This window comes from Medicago sativa, chromosome 5 (assembly GCF_051527215.1).
Source record: "Medicago sativa cultivar Bolivia chromosome 5, Bolivia_mono, whole genome shotgun sequence".
In the NCBI taxonomy this organism is placed as follows: domain Eukaryota; kingdom Viridiplantae; phylum Streptophyta; class Magnoliopsida; order Fabales; family Fabaceae; genus Medicago; species Medicago sativa.
In genome coordinates, this window is record NC_140753.1 from 25,530,467 (window position 1) to 25,542,482 (window position 12,016).

General features: G+C 30.8%; 2 protein-coding genes across 2 annotated transcripts; one reads left to right on the plus strand and one right to left on the minus strand.

Annotated features, from left to right (window-relative positions):
• Window positions 1-3,578: 3,578 nt before the first annotated feature.
• LOC146921319 (uncharacterized) lies at window positions 3,579-4,793 on the plus strand. Its single transcript, XM_085711283.1, has 4 exons — window positions 3,579-3,893; window positions 3,965-4,093; window positions 4,183-4,405; window positions 4,612-4,793. Exons 1-3 carry the CDS (start codon window positions 3,579-3,581, stop codon window positions 4,381-4,383), a joined length of 645 nt encoding a protein of 214 aa, XP_085567409.1. The 3' UTR covers window positions 4,384-4,405; window positions 4,612-4,793.
• A 3,259-nt stretch (window positions 4,794-8,052) lies between these two features.
• Window positions 8,053-11,412, minus strand: LOC146921320 (toll/interleukin-1 receptor-like protein). Its single transcript, XM_085714750.1, has 2 exons — window positions 10,801-11,412; window positions 8,053-8,560 (listed from the first exon to the last, which is right to left on the minus strand). Exons 1-2 carry the CDS (start codon window positions 11,295-11,297, stop codon window positions 8,224-8,226), a joined length of 834 nt encoding a protein of 277 aa, XP_085570876.1. The 5' UTR covers window positions 11,298-11,412; the 3' UTR covers window positions 8,053-8,223.
• Between the last annotated feature and the right edge of the window lie 604 nt (window positions 11,413-12,016).

The following is a 12,016-nucleotide window of genomic DNA, read 5'->3' on the forward strand; positions in this document are numbered from 1 at the left end:
TGACTTGAATATCTCATGCTTGGTGCAACATATATCATCAAGTCATTAATGAACCATACATCGTCGATCTTGTTCGTAACAATTATTTCTACGAGCTTATAAGATTGTTTTGCTCGCTTATTGACAGGGCATGACAACGGATGGACTTCCAACTTTTGTTGATGTTGGTAATAGCTTTGGTGCATCCATTATTGTTGAAGATCCACAAATTAGAAGTTAAAATCTGATTTATTATGCCCGGTTGTAGAAATAATTGTAAGTATTTTTAAGTATGAAGTGATCGTAAGTTGCAACTTGATAGTATGTCATTATGACATTAATTATGAAATTTTGGAGTTTTTAGACTTAAAAAATTCATAATTATGGGGAACAAAAATTCACAATTAATTTGTTCTTTAAAGTTTCATAATGTAACAAATTATTATAATAATATATTTTATTGAAGTATAATACAAATGTTATTTTGTTAATGACAATAACAATCTATACTATATATAAAGAAAACCACCCCTTTCAGCACATTTTTGGGTTGGAATTTTCTTTCCAAAAATACCCTTAATTTTAAATACAAATAGTCAATTATAAAGTAGCACGTGGATTAATAATCAATATCACTAATCGTCACCGTTAACTTTCTTTTACCATCGTTAACAACATATCAAACTCACAAAAAGTTTAAAAATTATATTTGCATTCTTTATTTCTCTTCTCATGAATTCAAATCGATCCAGAATTCATCATAGTACCCTCTGATCACATCTCATCACCTCTAAAAAATTAGAAAGATCCAAGGCTCACGAACTTGATTAATACTTCTGAAGCACCATTGAATGGAATATCTTTAAGGTCCACTACATGAATTGAATATCTTTCTGTTTTATCCTTCGAGCAATTTACTTTCCGCCAACATTACAATTCAAGCTTTATTTTTACTTTTTTTTATTAGAAGAATGAATGAATCAAAATTTGAGAAAATCAAAGTTGAACAATAATCACTTATGAAAAAAAAATCCAAAGATTATGTTTTTTCCTGCTTTATTTCTCACGAGTCTATGAGTTTTTTTAATTTTTTTTTAAACAAAAATAATAGCCGATGAGGATTGGACTATAAATCCTCTAAAAAAAAATTAGTAACAAACGTGAGCGAAAAATATTGTTAAAGATTGGACTTTAAATCCTCTAAAAAAAATATTAAGAACAAACATGAGCAAAAAATAATGTTAAAGATTAGACTTTAAATCCTCTAATAAAAGATTAGTAACAAACGTGAGCAAAAAAAAAAGATTAGTAACAAACTAAGCAAAAAATAATGTTAAAAATTGAACTTTAAATCCTCTGATAAAAATATTAATAACAAACGTGAGCAAAATATTATGATTCAAAATTTTTTAGAAAAAGATTTGTTAGCACTATATTAAATGGACTATAAATCCTCTAAAAAAATATTAGTAATAAACGTGAGCAAAAAATATTGTTAAAGATTAGACTTTAAATCCTCTAAAAAAAATTAGTAACAAACATGAGCAAAAAATAATGTTAAATATTAGACTTTAAATCCTGTAATAAAAGATTAGTAACAAACGTGAGCAAAAAAAAAATTAGTAACAAACATGAGCAAAAAATAACGTTTAAAATTGGACTTTAAATCCTCTGATAAAAATATTAGTAATAAACGTGAGCAAAATATTATGATTCAAAATCTTTTAGAAAAAGATTTGTTAGCGCACTATATTAAAAATATTAATAAGTAGGGTTCTCACAGTTCATAGTTCGTTCCCGCATTGTTTAGTTTTTTCAACCTCTCTCCGCCCTCTGCATCAGAATTCAGAATTAACCTGTAAGTTTTATTTTTCTTTCATGTTACAACTAATCAAAGTTGATTAATTTTATGGATTATTTGACTTTGTTGGTTTATAAGTGATTATGATTCAAATTATTTACAATTAATTTTAAGAATTATTTGACTTTGCTGGTTTATAATTGCTTATACAAACTATGATAGTATGCTTTTTTTTTTTTTTTTTATCTATAAGCACACATTTGGGTTGGACTTTTCTTTCCAAAAATACCCTTAATTTTAAATACAAATAGCCAATTATAAAATAATACGTGGATTAGTAATCCATGTCACTAATCGTCACCGTTAACCCTCTTTTATCTTTGTTAACCAAAGATCAAACTCACAAAAAAACTAGCACAAAACAACAACTCATGTTACTTTTTTATCAGCCGCTTTTATGTTGTACATCTGTGTTTTTCTCCTCAATACAACCAACAAAGATTGTCAAGTATTTTCATATCCCTTCCACAAAACACAGTATTCCATATTATTTTATTGATATAAATTATTCATCCTTAGTCTTTGATCAATTGTAACAAACTTGAGTAAAAAATAATGGAAAAGATTGGACTTTAAATCCTCTAAAAAAAAGATTTGTAACAAACGTGAGCAAAAAATAATGTTAAATATTGGAATTTAAATCCTCTAAAAAAAATTATTAACAAACGTGAGCAAAAAATATTGTTAAAGATTGGACTTTAAATCCTCTAAAAAAAGATTAGTAATAGACGTGAGCAAAAAATATTGTTGAAGATTGGACTATAAATTCTCTAAAAAAAAGATTAGTAACAAACGTGAGCAAAAAATAAAGTTAAAGATTGGACTTTAAATCCTCTAAAAAAAGATTAGTAATAAACGTGAGAAAAAAATAATGTTAAAGATTGAACTTTAAATACTCTAAAAAAAAATATTAATAACAAACGTGAGCAAAAAATAATGTTAAAGATTGAACTTTAAATCCGCTGGAAAAAATATTAGAAACAAACGTGAGCAAAATATTATGTTAAAGGTTGGACTTTAAATCCTCTAAAAAAATATAAGTAACAAATGTGAGCAAAAATTAATGTTAAAGGGCATACCATTCCTAATGTCGGAATCTATCTTCCACAACATGTTTTCAGTCATGGTCAATTATGTGTAGCTTTATCTAGAGGAGTTTCTCAAAATTCAACAAAAGTTCTCATTAATGAAGGGAAAATAGAAGGAGAAGATGGAGACTTTACGAAAAATGTAGTTTTTAAAGATATTCTTTTATCGCAATTATAACAATGTTTCTTTTACATAAAATGTCATTTATACAATTATGTTGTGATGTTACTAATTACTGTTAGAATAAACAATAAAAGATCATTATTATTTCCTTATTTTATATGCAGACAAACTAAAATATGTTGAGTTCATAAATAATTGTTATATAACTTGACAATATTTTGTTTATAAATCAATATATCAATAATTTTCATTAATATTTAAATTTTTTAAAAATTTAATCAAAATTATACAAACAAACATAATAAAATAATCACATGCGTTAGCGCAGTAGAAAGAGCAGACAGACGGGCACGATAGTGCCCGTCTTTCCGCTAGTATAATATAAATGTTATCTTATATTTTTCATCTAGTTAGTTTAGGGTGTTTAAGAGCAAAGAATAAGTGCATAAAGAGCAATTTCCTTTTCCGTTTAGGGTTAGGTATACGTGAATTGTGATTTCTTCCTTCCTTCCTTCCGTGTTGCAAAATGTCTAGCAAAGTCATACGGCGGTCGCGATTGAATCAGGATCAAGAACAGGAATGGTTGAAATCGGAACCGCGGGGATCGAAAGGGAGACGATTGAATCAGGATCAAGAACAGGAACAGCTGAAATTGGAACCGCGGGGATCGAAAGGGAAACGGCTGAATCAGGATCAAGAACAGGAACAGCTGAAATCGGAACCGCAGTTAAAAACACATTACCTGTCTAAGAAGTATGAGGATGACGATAAACCTTTTATGTTTAATCTTGATGGTCTTGTGTATATGAATAAAGCCTGGCAGCGCACTACCAACCCAAATGTACGAATCTATCTTATGTATCTCAATTTTGTTTTCAATTTCATAGTCTCTTATTTTTGATTCATTCTCAGGTGTACGCCTATCCTCCATGTCCCGTCGGCGTCGGCGGTTTGGTACCCCTTTACATAGACGATGATAATCTCCCTACTCTCATTTGCCATTGCCAACTTGCTTTGAATTTCTACAATAAAACAAATCAGGTAGTAGGTATACAATACTCTTTGTATGAATGTTTATTCGTTCAATTAAATAAACTGATCTTCTTCTTCTTCTTCTTCTTAATTATTAGGGTCCAACTTTTGTGTTTCATCAACTTGTCAATTGTTCCTATTATCCTCCTAATGCTCTTGCTCCTGGTCTGACGCATCACATTACCTTTCAAGCACAAACAGTAGGATCTCCTTCCAACATAACAACTTTCATGGCCAAAGTAACTGAAGCTTTTCAAGATGAACCACCTCGGGTTTTTGACCGTGTCATTAAATTCTAATACACTCCACCATGAATGAATGGTAATAATGTTTATAAACTGTCATTTCCTTTGATTTTGTATTTGCTTTTGTTTTTCTTGTTGCATACATATATGTAGCCATTAAAATAAAATACAATCTTTGTTTTATTGGTGTCTTAGATATATGTAACTTTGAAATCTACCTTTGTGAATTAGTATATTCCCTATGTTTACCCCCCTAACCCTAATTTTGTACTCCTTTTGCAGGCATCTATCGATATGGTTGTTTTGCAAAGAAACATTAGGAGCTTAAAGCAAGCCTTTGGACTGTCTTCTATGTGTAGTTTATTTTAATGGTGTTTATGACTTTATTATGTAGATGGTATCTGTATAATTGGATGATATCTCCCACTGTATGGTATGAACATATCTAAGTCTTAAGTCTTGCATCCTTTAGAGTTTCGTTTCTTATTTATTTTTCACGCTGAATTTAGCTTTGGCAATTATTATTTATGGCGAATTTAGCTTGATTTACATGAAAACCTATGTCCATGAAATTCCTTAGACATTGTTGATGTGTATAGTTGGTGCTTGATATATATATATATATATATATATTTGATCACTCACTGACATTTTTAATCATGATAGTTCTGTTTAATTTCATATTTTGGAATCACTCACTGACATTTGGTGATTTTAGAAATTTTATTTATTTTTAATCGGGATAGTTCTGTTTAATTTTATTTTAGAAGAAGTTGACATGTGGTTTTATTAAGAAATTTATGAAATGAATACATAATAAAAGATCACATTTGAAAGGTTATTTTTCGGATGAAAGTTAATTGAGAATCAATGCACGCCCATGATAGTGTGGTTGCTTCAAATATACTGTTCTGATTATTGAGTATGCCCTTTAATCGTTTATTTGAACTACAAACGTTACTATGTAAAGCTGTTATGTAAGCAGGTGTTGAAGTCCATTCACTTTATAACCGCACTACTCTCGTGTATAACAGACACTTCAGTTTTGTCAGATAAGAGAATGCATAGGAAGAATGAGAGTTGATTAGAGATTATAGATGATTAACCAAAGTTTGTTTAAGGACGATTGTCAAGGAACAGTGAATGATATTATTTTTTGGTGATAATGCTTTTGAGATTAGCAGGTTATTGGTAATTGCTAATGATTTCAGTCACTTTCTGAATCTTTTGGCCAACATATGCTTCGTTTTTTTGTTTGTTTTGTTTTTGAAGTAAACCTATGCTTCGTTGGCAGCCCCTACCTAATGAAAACGTTAAAATCATTGTTGACGCTATCTTCATAGCTTCAACATTTTAATAGATCGACTTCTGGTACTTGGGAGGCTAGTTTCTCCTTTTTTGAAGGAAGTGGTGACATTCTTCTAGCTGAGATTTGTGTTTACCCCGACTTTATCTTAGATACTCTTCGTTTGTGTTTGACTTAGGAACTTCGGTTGTTGCATAATTGCTTAGAGTCCAATATTATGAGAACTGTAATATCTGATAAGTAGTTTTTAATTTTGGATTTATTATTATAGTTATTTTCTTTGATACTACTTCTCTTGGTAGTGGTTAATTATACTGAATTTCTATTTAGTGTGTTTTATTTTACCCCGTATTGTCTTTTTTATCATCAATTTTCGTTGGCTTAATTTAAAATATATTTTTTTTGCCGTTTGATACTTCTAACAAAAGGTTCTTCACATAAAATATTGACAAAAGGTAGTAGAAAAGCAAATGCTACTCCATAACATAAACAAAAAACATTTTCCTTAGTGGCTATGTATTAACTTACAGGTGGGGTTTAACAGGGGAAAAACATATGATGAGTATAACTTTATGATAGACAGTCCACATTAGATTTTTTTTCTGCAATCATATTCATCTTGTTCGCATACCCGACATGTATCAAATGTCTAATCCGTACTTGGTTACATGTACATATGCTAGCATATACTAACCGACCTATCAACATCAATATGTCATATTGGGAAAAGCCATTTTCACGGGAAAACATATCATCAAATTCTTTTTTATTATTTTCAAACTCATGCACATTAAAAGTCACCAGTAACAAGTTTGTCGAAATTTGCTTGCATTGATACAAAGTAGATCGCCGACCCGTGCTATCGCACGGGTCAATAATGAGCGCAATATATATTAGTAATGTAGGAGTAGTACTTCACATGAAAATATATATTAAAACAACGTGAAATATATATCATAATTGAAACTTCACTCCAGCATCACATGGGTAGTAATAATGTTAACTAACGAACATTTTAAAATTTTCTTTGTATAGATGTAACATTCATATCTGTCTTTCTCACCGCTTAACAATATCTCTAACCATTTTTTTGAAGTAACTATGAACTTTTGACTAGCGTTATTAAAAATCACTCTAAAATGCCTTTCAAGCGTTTAAGAATGTCTAAGTCTTTTCTCGAAACTCAACATGCAAAGCGGTGATAGAGGTAAAAAGAGGACCAGCAGAGGTCACACGCACAATAAGATTTTTTTATATATAGTAGTATGCTATATTTCTTTAGTTTATATATTAATTTTTTGTGAACTAAGATATTGTATACGTGATAATATTTCCTCAATATATTGACACTTAAGCACTTAATTTTCTACAATTTTGTTTTGTGAGCAAAAGGAACCAAATGTTCAAAGCAAATTCGAATCCTTCAGAAAAAGAAATACTCCTACAAGCTTAGTATCCAAGATGAGCAAAGGTAAGAAATCGAAAACTAAATTAAACATCTTTAAAGGAGCACACTAAGACCATACTTATTAGGGCCAACCATTTGATTAAATTAACGAGAAACATCTTGAAAACGAAAATCAAATGACAAAGGACACAAAACCTTAATCTGAGACAATAAATGATGAAAAAACATGTAACATGCACCGTCTTTAATCATTTTAATGGAAGAGAGAGAATCCATTTGTTCAATGACTTAATGAAATTCATGTTGTTTTCCTCTAAAAAGATCATGGTAAATACTCCACAAAAGCCTTTGAATTAAGCAAAATATAAAACAAGCATGAAGATTAAGTTATTAGAAGAAAATATTTGGTTCTCTTTATATTTTGTTTGATATATTTTATAACTTCTTAATTTTTCTTATAAGTTGTGTATTTAAAAATTTATTTTTTCTTAGCCTAATATACTTTTAAGTTTGGTCCCCCCTAAACTTAATTCTTGGCTCCGTCTCTGATTTAAAGTAAGATTTTTTCTACCATAGGTACAAGAGTTCAAAGGCCATTTTCGAAGATCAACATAAAGCAATTCAAAGACAAATATTCTAGGAGTCATTCAAGGTTAAAAGTCTGTAACTTCCCGAAGCCGTCGTATCAATAGTTTATAGAGGAAATATTTTAAAGAGCAGTTAGATTTAAGAGAACTTCAACGCACAAGACTCGAATAGAAGAAGAGACTTGCAAGGGAAGTTTTCAAAATGGTTAAAGGACACTTGAGATCCATGCATTTCAGAAGTTTCTTTTCGATGAATAAAACCAAACTTCATGCAAATTAATTCATTTTCGTTTTGTAAAATAACACTATTTTATATAATACCATTTTCTTTTATCTTCTTTATTTCTTGTTTTGTGTGCTTTTACATTTACATTTTCTTCTATTTGTGTCGTAAACTAATAAAACTTGTAGCGTTAAACATATCAACTAAGAATCCTTGTAAGGATATTACTTGAGTGATAGATTAATCTTTCAAGTTCATTTGTTGTTGGAAGGATATATTTCCTCACCAACTACAGCATACTCATCAAATTAAAACTTTGCAAAATTAATAACAACAATTGATTCCTCAGAAAACTAGTACATTAATTAGCTTAAAACAGAAACAACTTTTTTTTCTTTTTCTTTTTCTTCTTCTTGGTTAGCGGAACTAAATTATTACTATTTGATGAGTTCTCTAAATGTGAAAGCATATCAGGTGACAAGCGAAGCAAACGAAGACTTCTCTCCATTTTAAGTTCTGTGATACGTTTAACAGTTGCATTATATTTGTTCAAATCTACAATGTTAGTTGTGCTTTCATGGTACTGGAATAGGAGCTTCGCAAGTTCCTCATACTTACCAATCTGTTGATCTAGGTCACCAACATATACCTGATTGATCTTGTTTAGCACATCCAAAGCAATTTCCTCAACCAATGCCAATTCTGTTCTGTACACAAACATTAAGAAAAATACAACACATGTAAAGATCTCAAATTTCACAATGGAACAAACCAATCATAAAACAATTCTAAGTTGCCAAAATGATAAAGACAATTAGCTGAATGAGATGTTGATACCAAAGCTAGGTTTATGAGTCATCTCCCTTGCAAAGTGTTCAACATTCAGTTTTCCATCTCCCCCTCAACCAGCCAGAAGCTTTTCTATCCACTTGTTCTTGTATTGTTGTTGCCGGTCTCAACGGGACACGCCTCCTGAACACCCTTGGTCAATAACACTTTCGACACAAGGAGCAGGTCGATCATCACATTGGGACTTCAACAAGGGTCTACACGAGTATTACATTGGAACTTGAACAATCATAGAAGTGCTTATGATTGTCGAACTCGCGAGTAGACTCATACTAGTGGAATCACGCATAGAATTTTTTTTGAGGTAGACTCGCGAGTCTATGACGAGTTTACGAGCCTATAAGTTTTTTTGAAAAAACAATTTGTTTTTGAAAATAAGCTCAAACTAAATAAAATTTGAAAGAAAACAATAAACTTAAAATCCTATTTTCTTTTTCAATCTTACTCTCAATTCTGAAACAAAACTCTCACTCTTACCAACGACAGAAGATTTCAGATCATACTCATCTTCGTTGACGACACAAAAAAAAAAACTTAAAATCCTATTTTCTTTTTCAATCTCACTCTCAATTTAAAAACAAAACTCTCACTCTTCCCAACGATAGAAGATTTCAGATCATACTCATCTTCGTTGACGACACCAAAAAAAAAAACTTAAAATCCTATTTTCTTTTTCAATCTCACTCTCAATTTAGAAACAAAACTCTCACTCTTACCAACAATAGAAGATTTCGGATCATATTCATCTTCGTTGACGACATTTTCTTCTTCCTTCATCGACCACATTCTCTTGTTGTGTATCGAAATATTGTGGAAATTGATGTTGCTAATAATGATGCTCAAAGTGGTGGTAGAAGCAATGTTGAAATATGTGGAAGTTAATATAATCCATGTTAGGTTAGGGTTAATGATGAATAAGGTGTTTTATCTGGTGTTGAGTTTGATGATGATAGTCAGGATGCTAGTGAAGATGACGGTGATGATGATGACGATGGTGGTGATTATGATGATGAACAAGATTTCCCATAAACTTTTATGATTTTTTGGTATATGTAGTAGCCAATTAGGAAGGAACTACAACCTTATCAACTTACTTTTCTACATTGCTCGCTCTAATATTAGTTTTTTTTTGTTAAAAAGTTTGATATTAAGTTTAAAATTTTATTTTTTATGCTAATTGGTGTTTTATTATAATGGCTTAAATATGATTTTTGTCCCTGTAATTTTGACGAGTTTTGGTTTTCGTCCCTGCAAAATAAATTTGAAAAACCTCCTTGCAATTTTTTTTGTTTGAAAAAGGTCCCTGGCCCCACTTCATGCCTGACTTGGCATGATATTTGCCACGTGGCAGTTGCTGACTGTGCAACTTTTGCCACATGGCGCTGACGTGGCAGTCCACGTAATTAAAATAAAAATAGAATTCTGAAAATTAATTTTTTAAATTAAAAAAATATGAAAATAAATTTAAAAATCCTAAAAAATTTCCGATTTACAAAATTTTATTTCCAGATTTACAAAAACAAAAACTAATTTTCAATTTTTTTTCATATTTTAAAAAAAAATACATTCAAAAATTATATAATCGAAAAAAATATTTGGAATTTTTTTAATATTTTTTTATGTTTTAATTTTTAAAAACTATTTTCAAAATTTACGAAATTAATTTTTATGTTTTTATTATGTGGCATGCCACGTCAGCGCCATGTGGCCAAAGTTGCACAGTCAGCAACTGCCATGTGGCAAGAACAATGCCAAATCAGATCAGAAGTGGGGTCAGGGACCTTTTTCAAACAATTTTTTTTTATGCAAGGACGTTTTTCAATTTTTTTTTTGCAGGAACGAAAACCAAAATTCGTCCAAATTACAGGGACGAAAATCATATTTAAGCCTATGATAAATATGAGTTTTGCTAGAAGACACCTTTTATGAAGGTGTCTTTTAGCAAGTTATTCTATGAGTATTTGTTAGAAGACACCAACTAATTTTTATGATCGGTTCATCGGATTATCAGAATATTGTTATCAAGGCTCATTTTCACTTATAAATGAAAAACTTAAACCAAATTAATAACTAAAAAAGTTGACTGATATAAAGTTACCTGTTTACATTGCAATCCCAACCAGAATAATTTGCAGCTTCCATCAAACCATTCCTCCATTCTTGCACTTTTCTCTTCTTCTTAAAGTTCCTCTCGTGCTTATCAAAAGCCTCAGCATAGCTTCCTCTCTGGTTCCTAACATCAGCAGGATCAACGTCATAGAAAACAGGCACTACAACTTGCCCTTTCATCTTTTTAAATTCGAGTATTTTCATAAGCTCTTCCAAACACCATTTCGACACCGCATAGTTTTTAGAGAAAACAATAACGGAAAGCTTGGCTTCTTCGATAGCCCTAACAAGGGTGGTTGGTATTTCATCACCACTATTAAGATCATTGTCTATATAGGTTCTTATATCTAATCTTTTCAAAGCACCGTTAAGATGGCTTGTGAAATTGTTGCGAGTATCCTCTCCTCTAAAACTAATAAACACTTCGTGCTTTTCTTGAGGAGAATTGTTGGATGAAGAGGAGGAGGATGAATATGACTTTGCCATAATAATGCTAATGCGTATTTGACTATAGTTACTACTTACTAGTGCACATAGTTGTAAAACTACGAATAATCGTTGTTTCTGACAACTTGGGCCTCAGAGTTGATTTTTATGGTTAATTCAATTCGCTGTACGACCCCGGTACTTATAATATTAACAACGGAAAATAATCAAAACTCGAAGATGTTAGCAGCATTCTAGAAGACAAGTCTTGGCCATTAATTGAAATGATACTATTGGACCACAGGAAAATGAAGAGGCAGCCGTTTGACTTTCTCATCACCACCGTTTGGAATTTGGCTTAATGCTAAAGGTATTACTTGTTTAGTATTATACTTACTTAGGTGTTGGTGTTAAGATACTTAGCATGTAAGAGTAGTGCCAGCACCCCCTTAGTACACGTTTATGCATTTACTTAACATAGTGGGTTAACTAATTTGTAAACTAAATTTTAAAGACTTGAGAAGTATGACTTATGCTATAATTCACCACTAAGCAAGTTTCCTATTGGACCAAGAAATTGTGAATAAAATGTGGTTTCTCATTTTATTTCAAAATGAACTAAGCACATGCCTTATATAGGTACAATATAGGTTTACTTAGCAATCAAGTAACCTCTCTAACAAACTCTTAACTGTCAAAACTTCTAAGACTTTTGTACCCATACCGGTATAATCTATTCCCCTACGGGTATAATATATACCCCAATAAGTATATATATA

Excerpts from the sequence above, each read along its gene's own strand:
- LOC146921319 (XM_085711283.1), top strand. The coding sequence starts at position 3,579 with ATGTCTAGCAAAGTCATACGGCGGTCGCGATTGAATCAGGATCAAGAA. Across the intron at positions 3,894-3,964 it reads AGCGCACTACCAACCCAAAT|GTGTACGCCTATCCTCCATG; the intron begins GTACGAATCTAT and ends ATTCATTCTCAG. Across the intron at positions 4,094-4,182 it reads TCTACAATAAAACAAATCAG|GGTCCAACTTTTGTGTTTCA; the intron begins GTAGTAGGTATA and ends CTTAATTATTAG.
- LOC146921320 (XM_085714750.1), bottom strand. The coding sequence starts at position 11,297 with ATGGCAAAGTCATATTCATCCTCCTCCTCTTCATCCAACAATTCTCCT. Across the intron at positions 8,561-10,800 it reads TGGGATTGCAATGTAAACAG|AACAGAATTGGCATTGGTTG; the intron begins GTAACTTTATAT and ends GTTTGTGTACAG.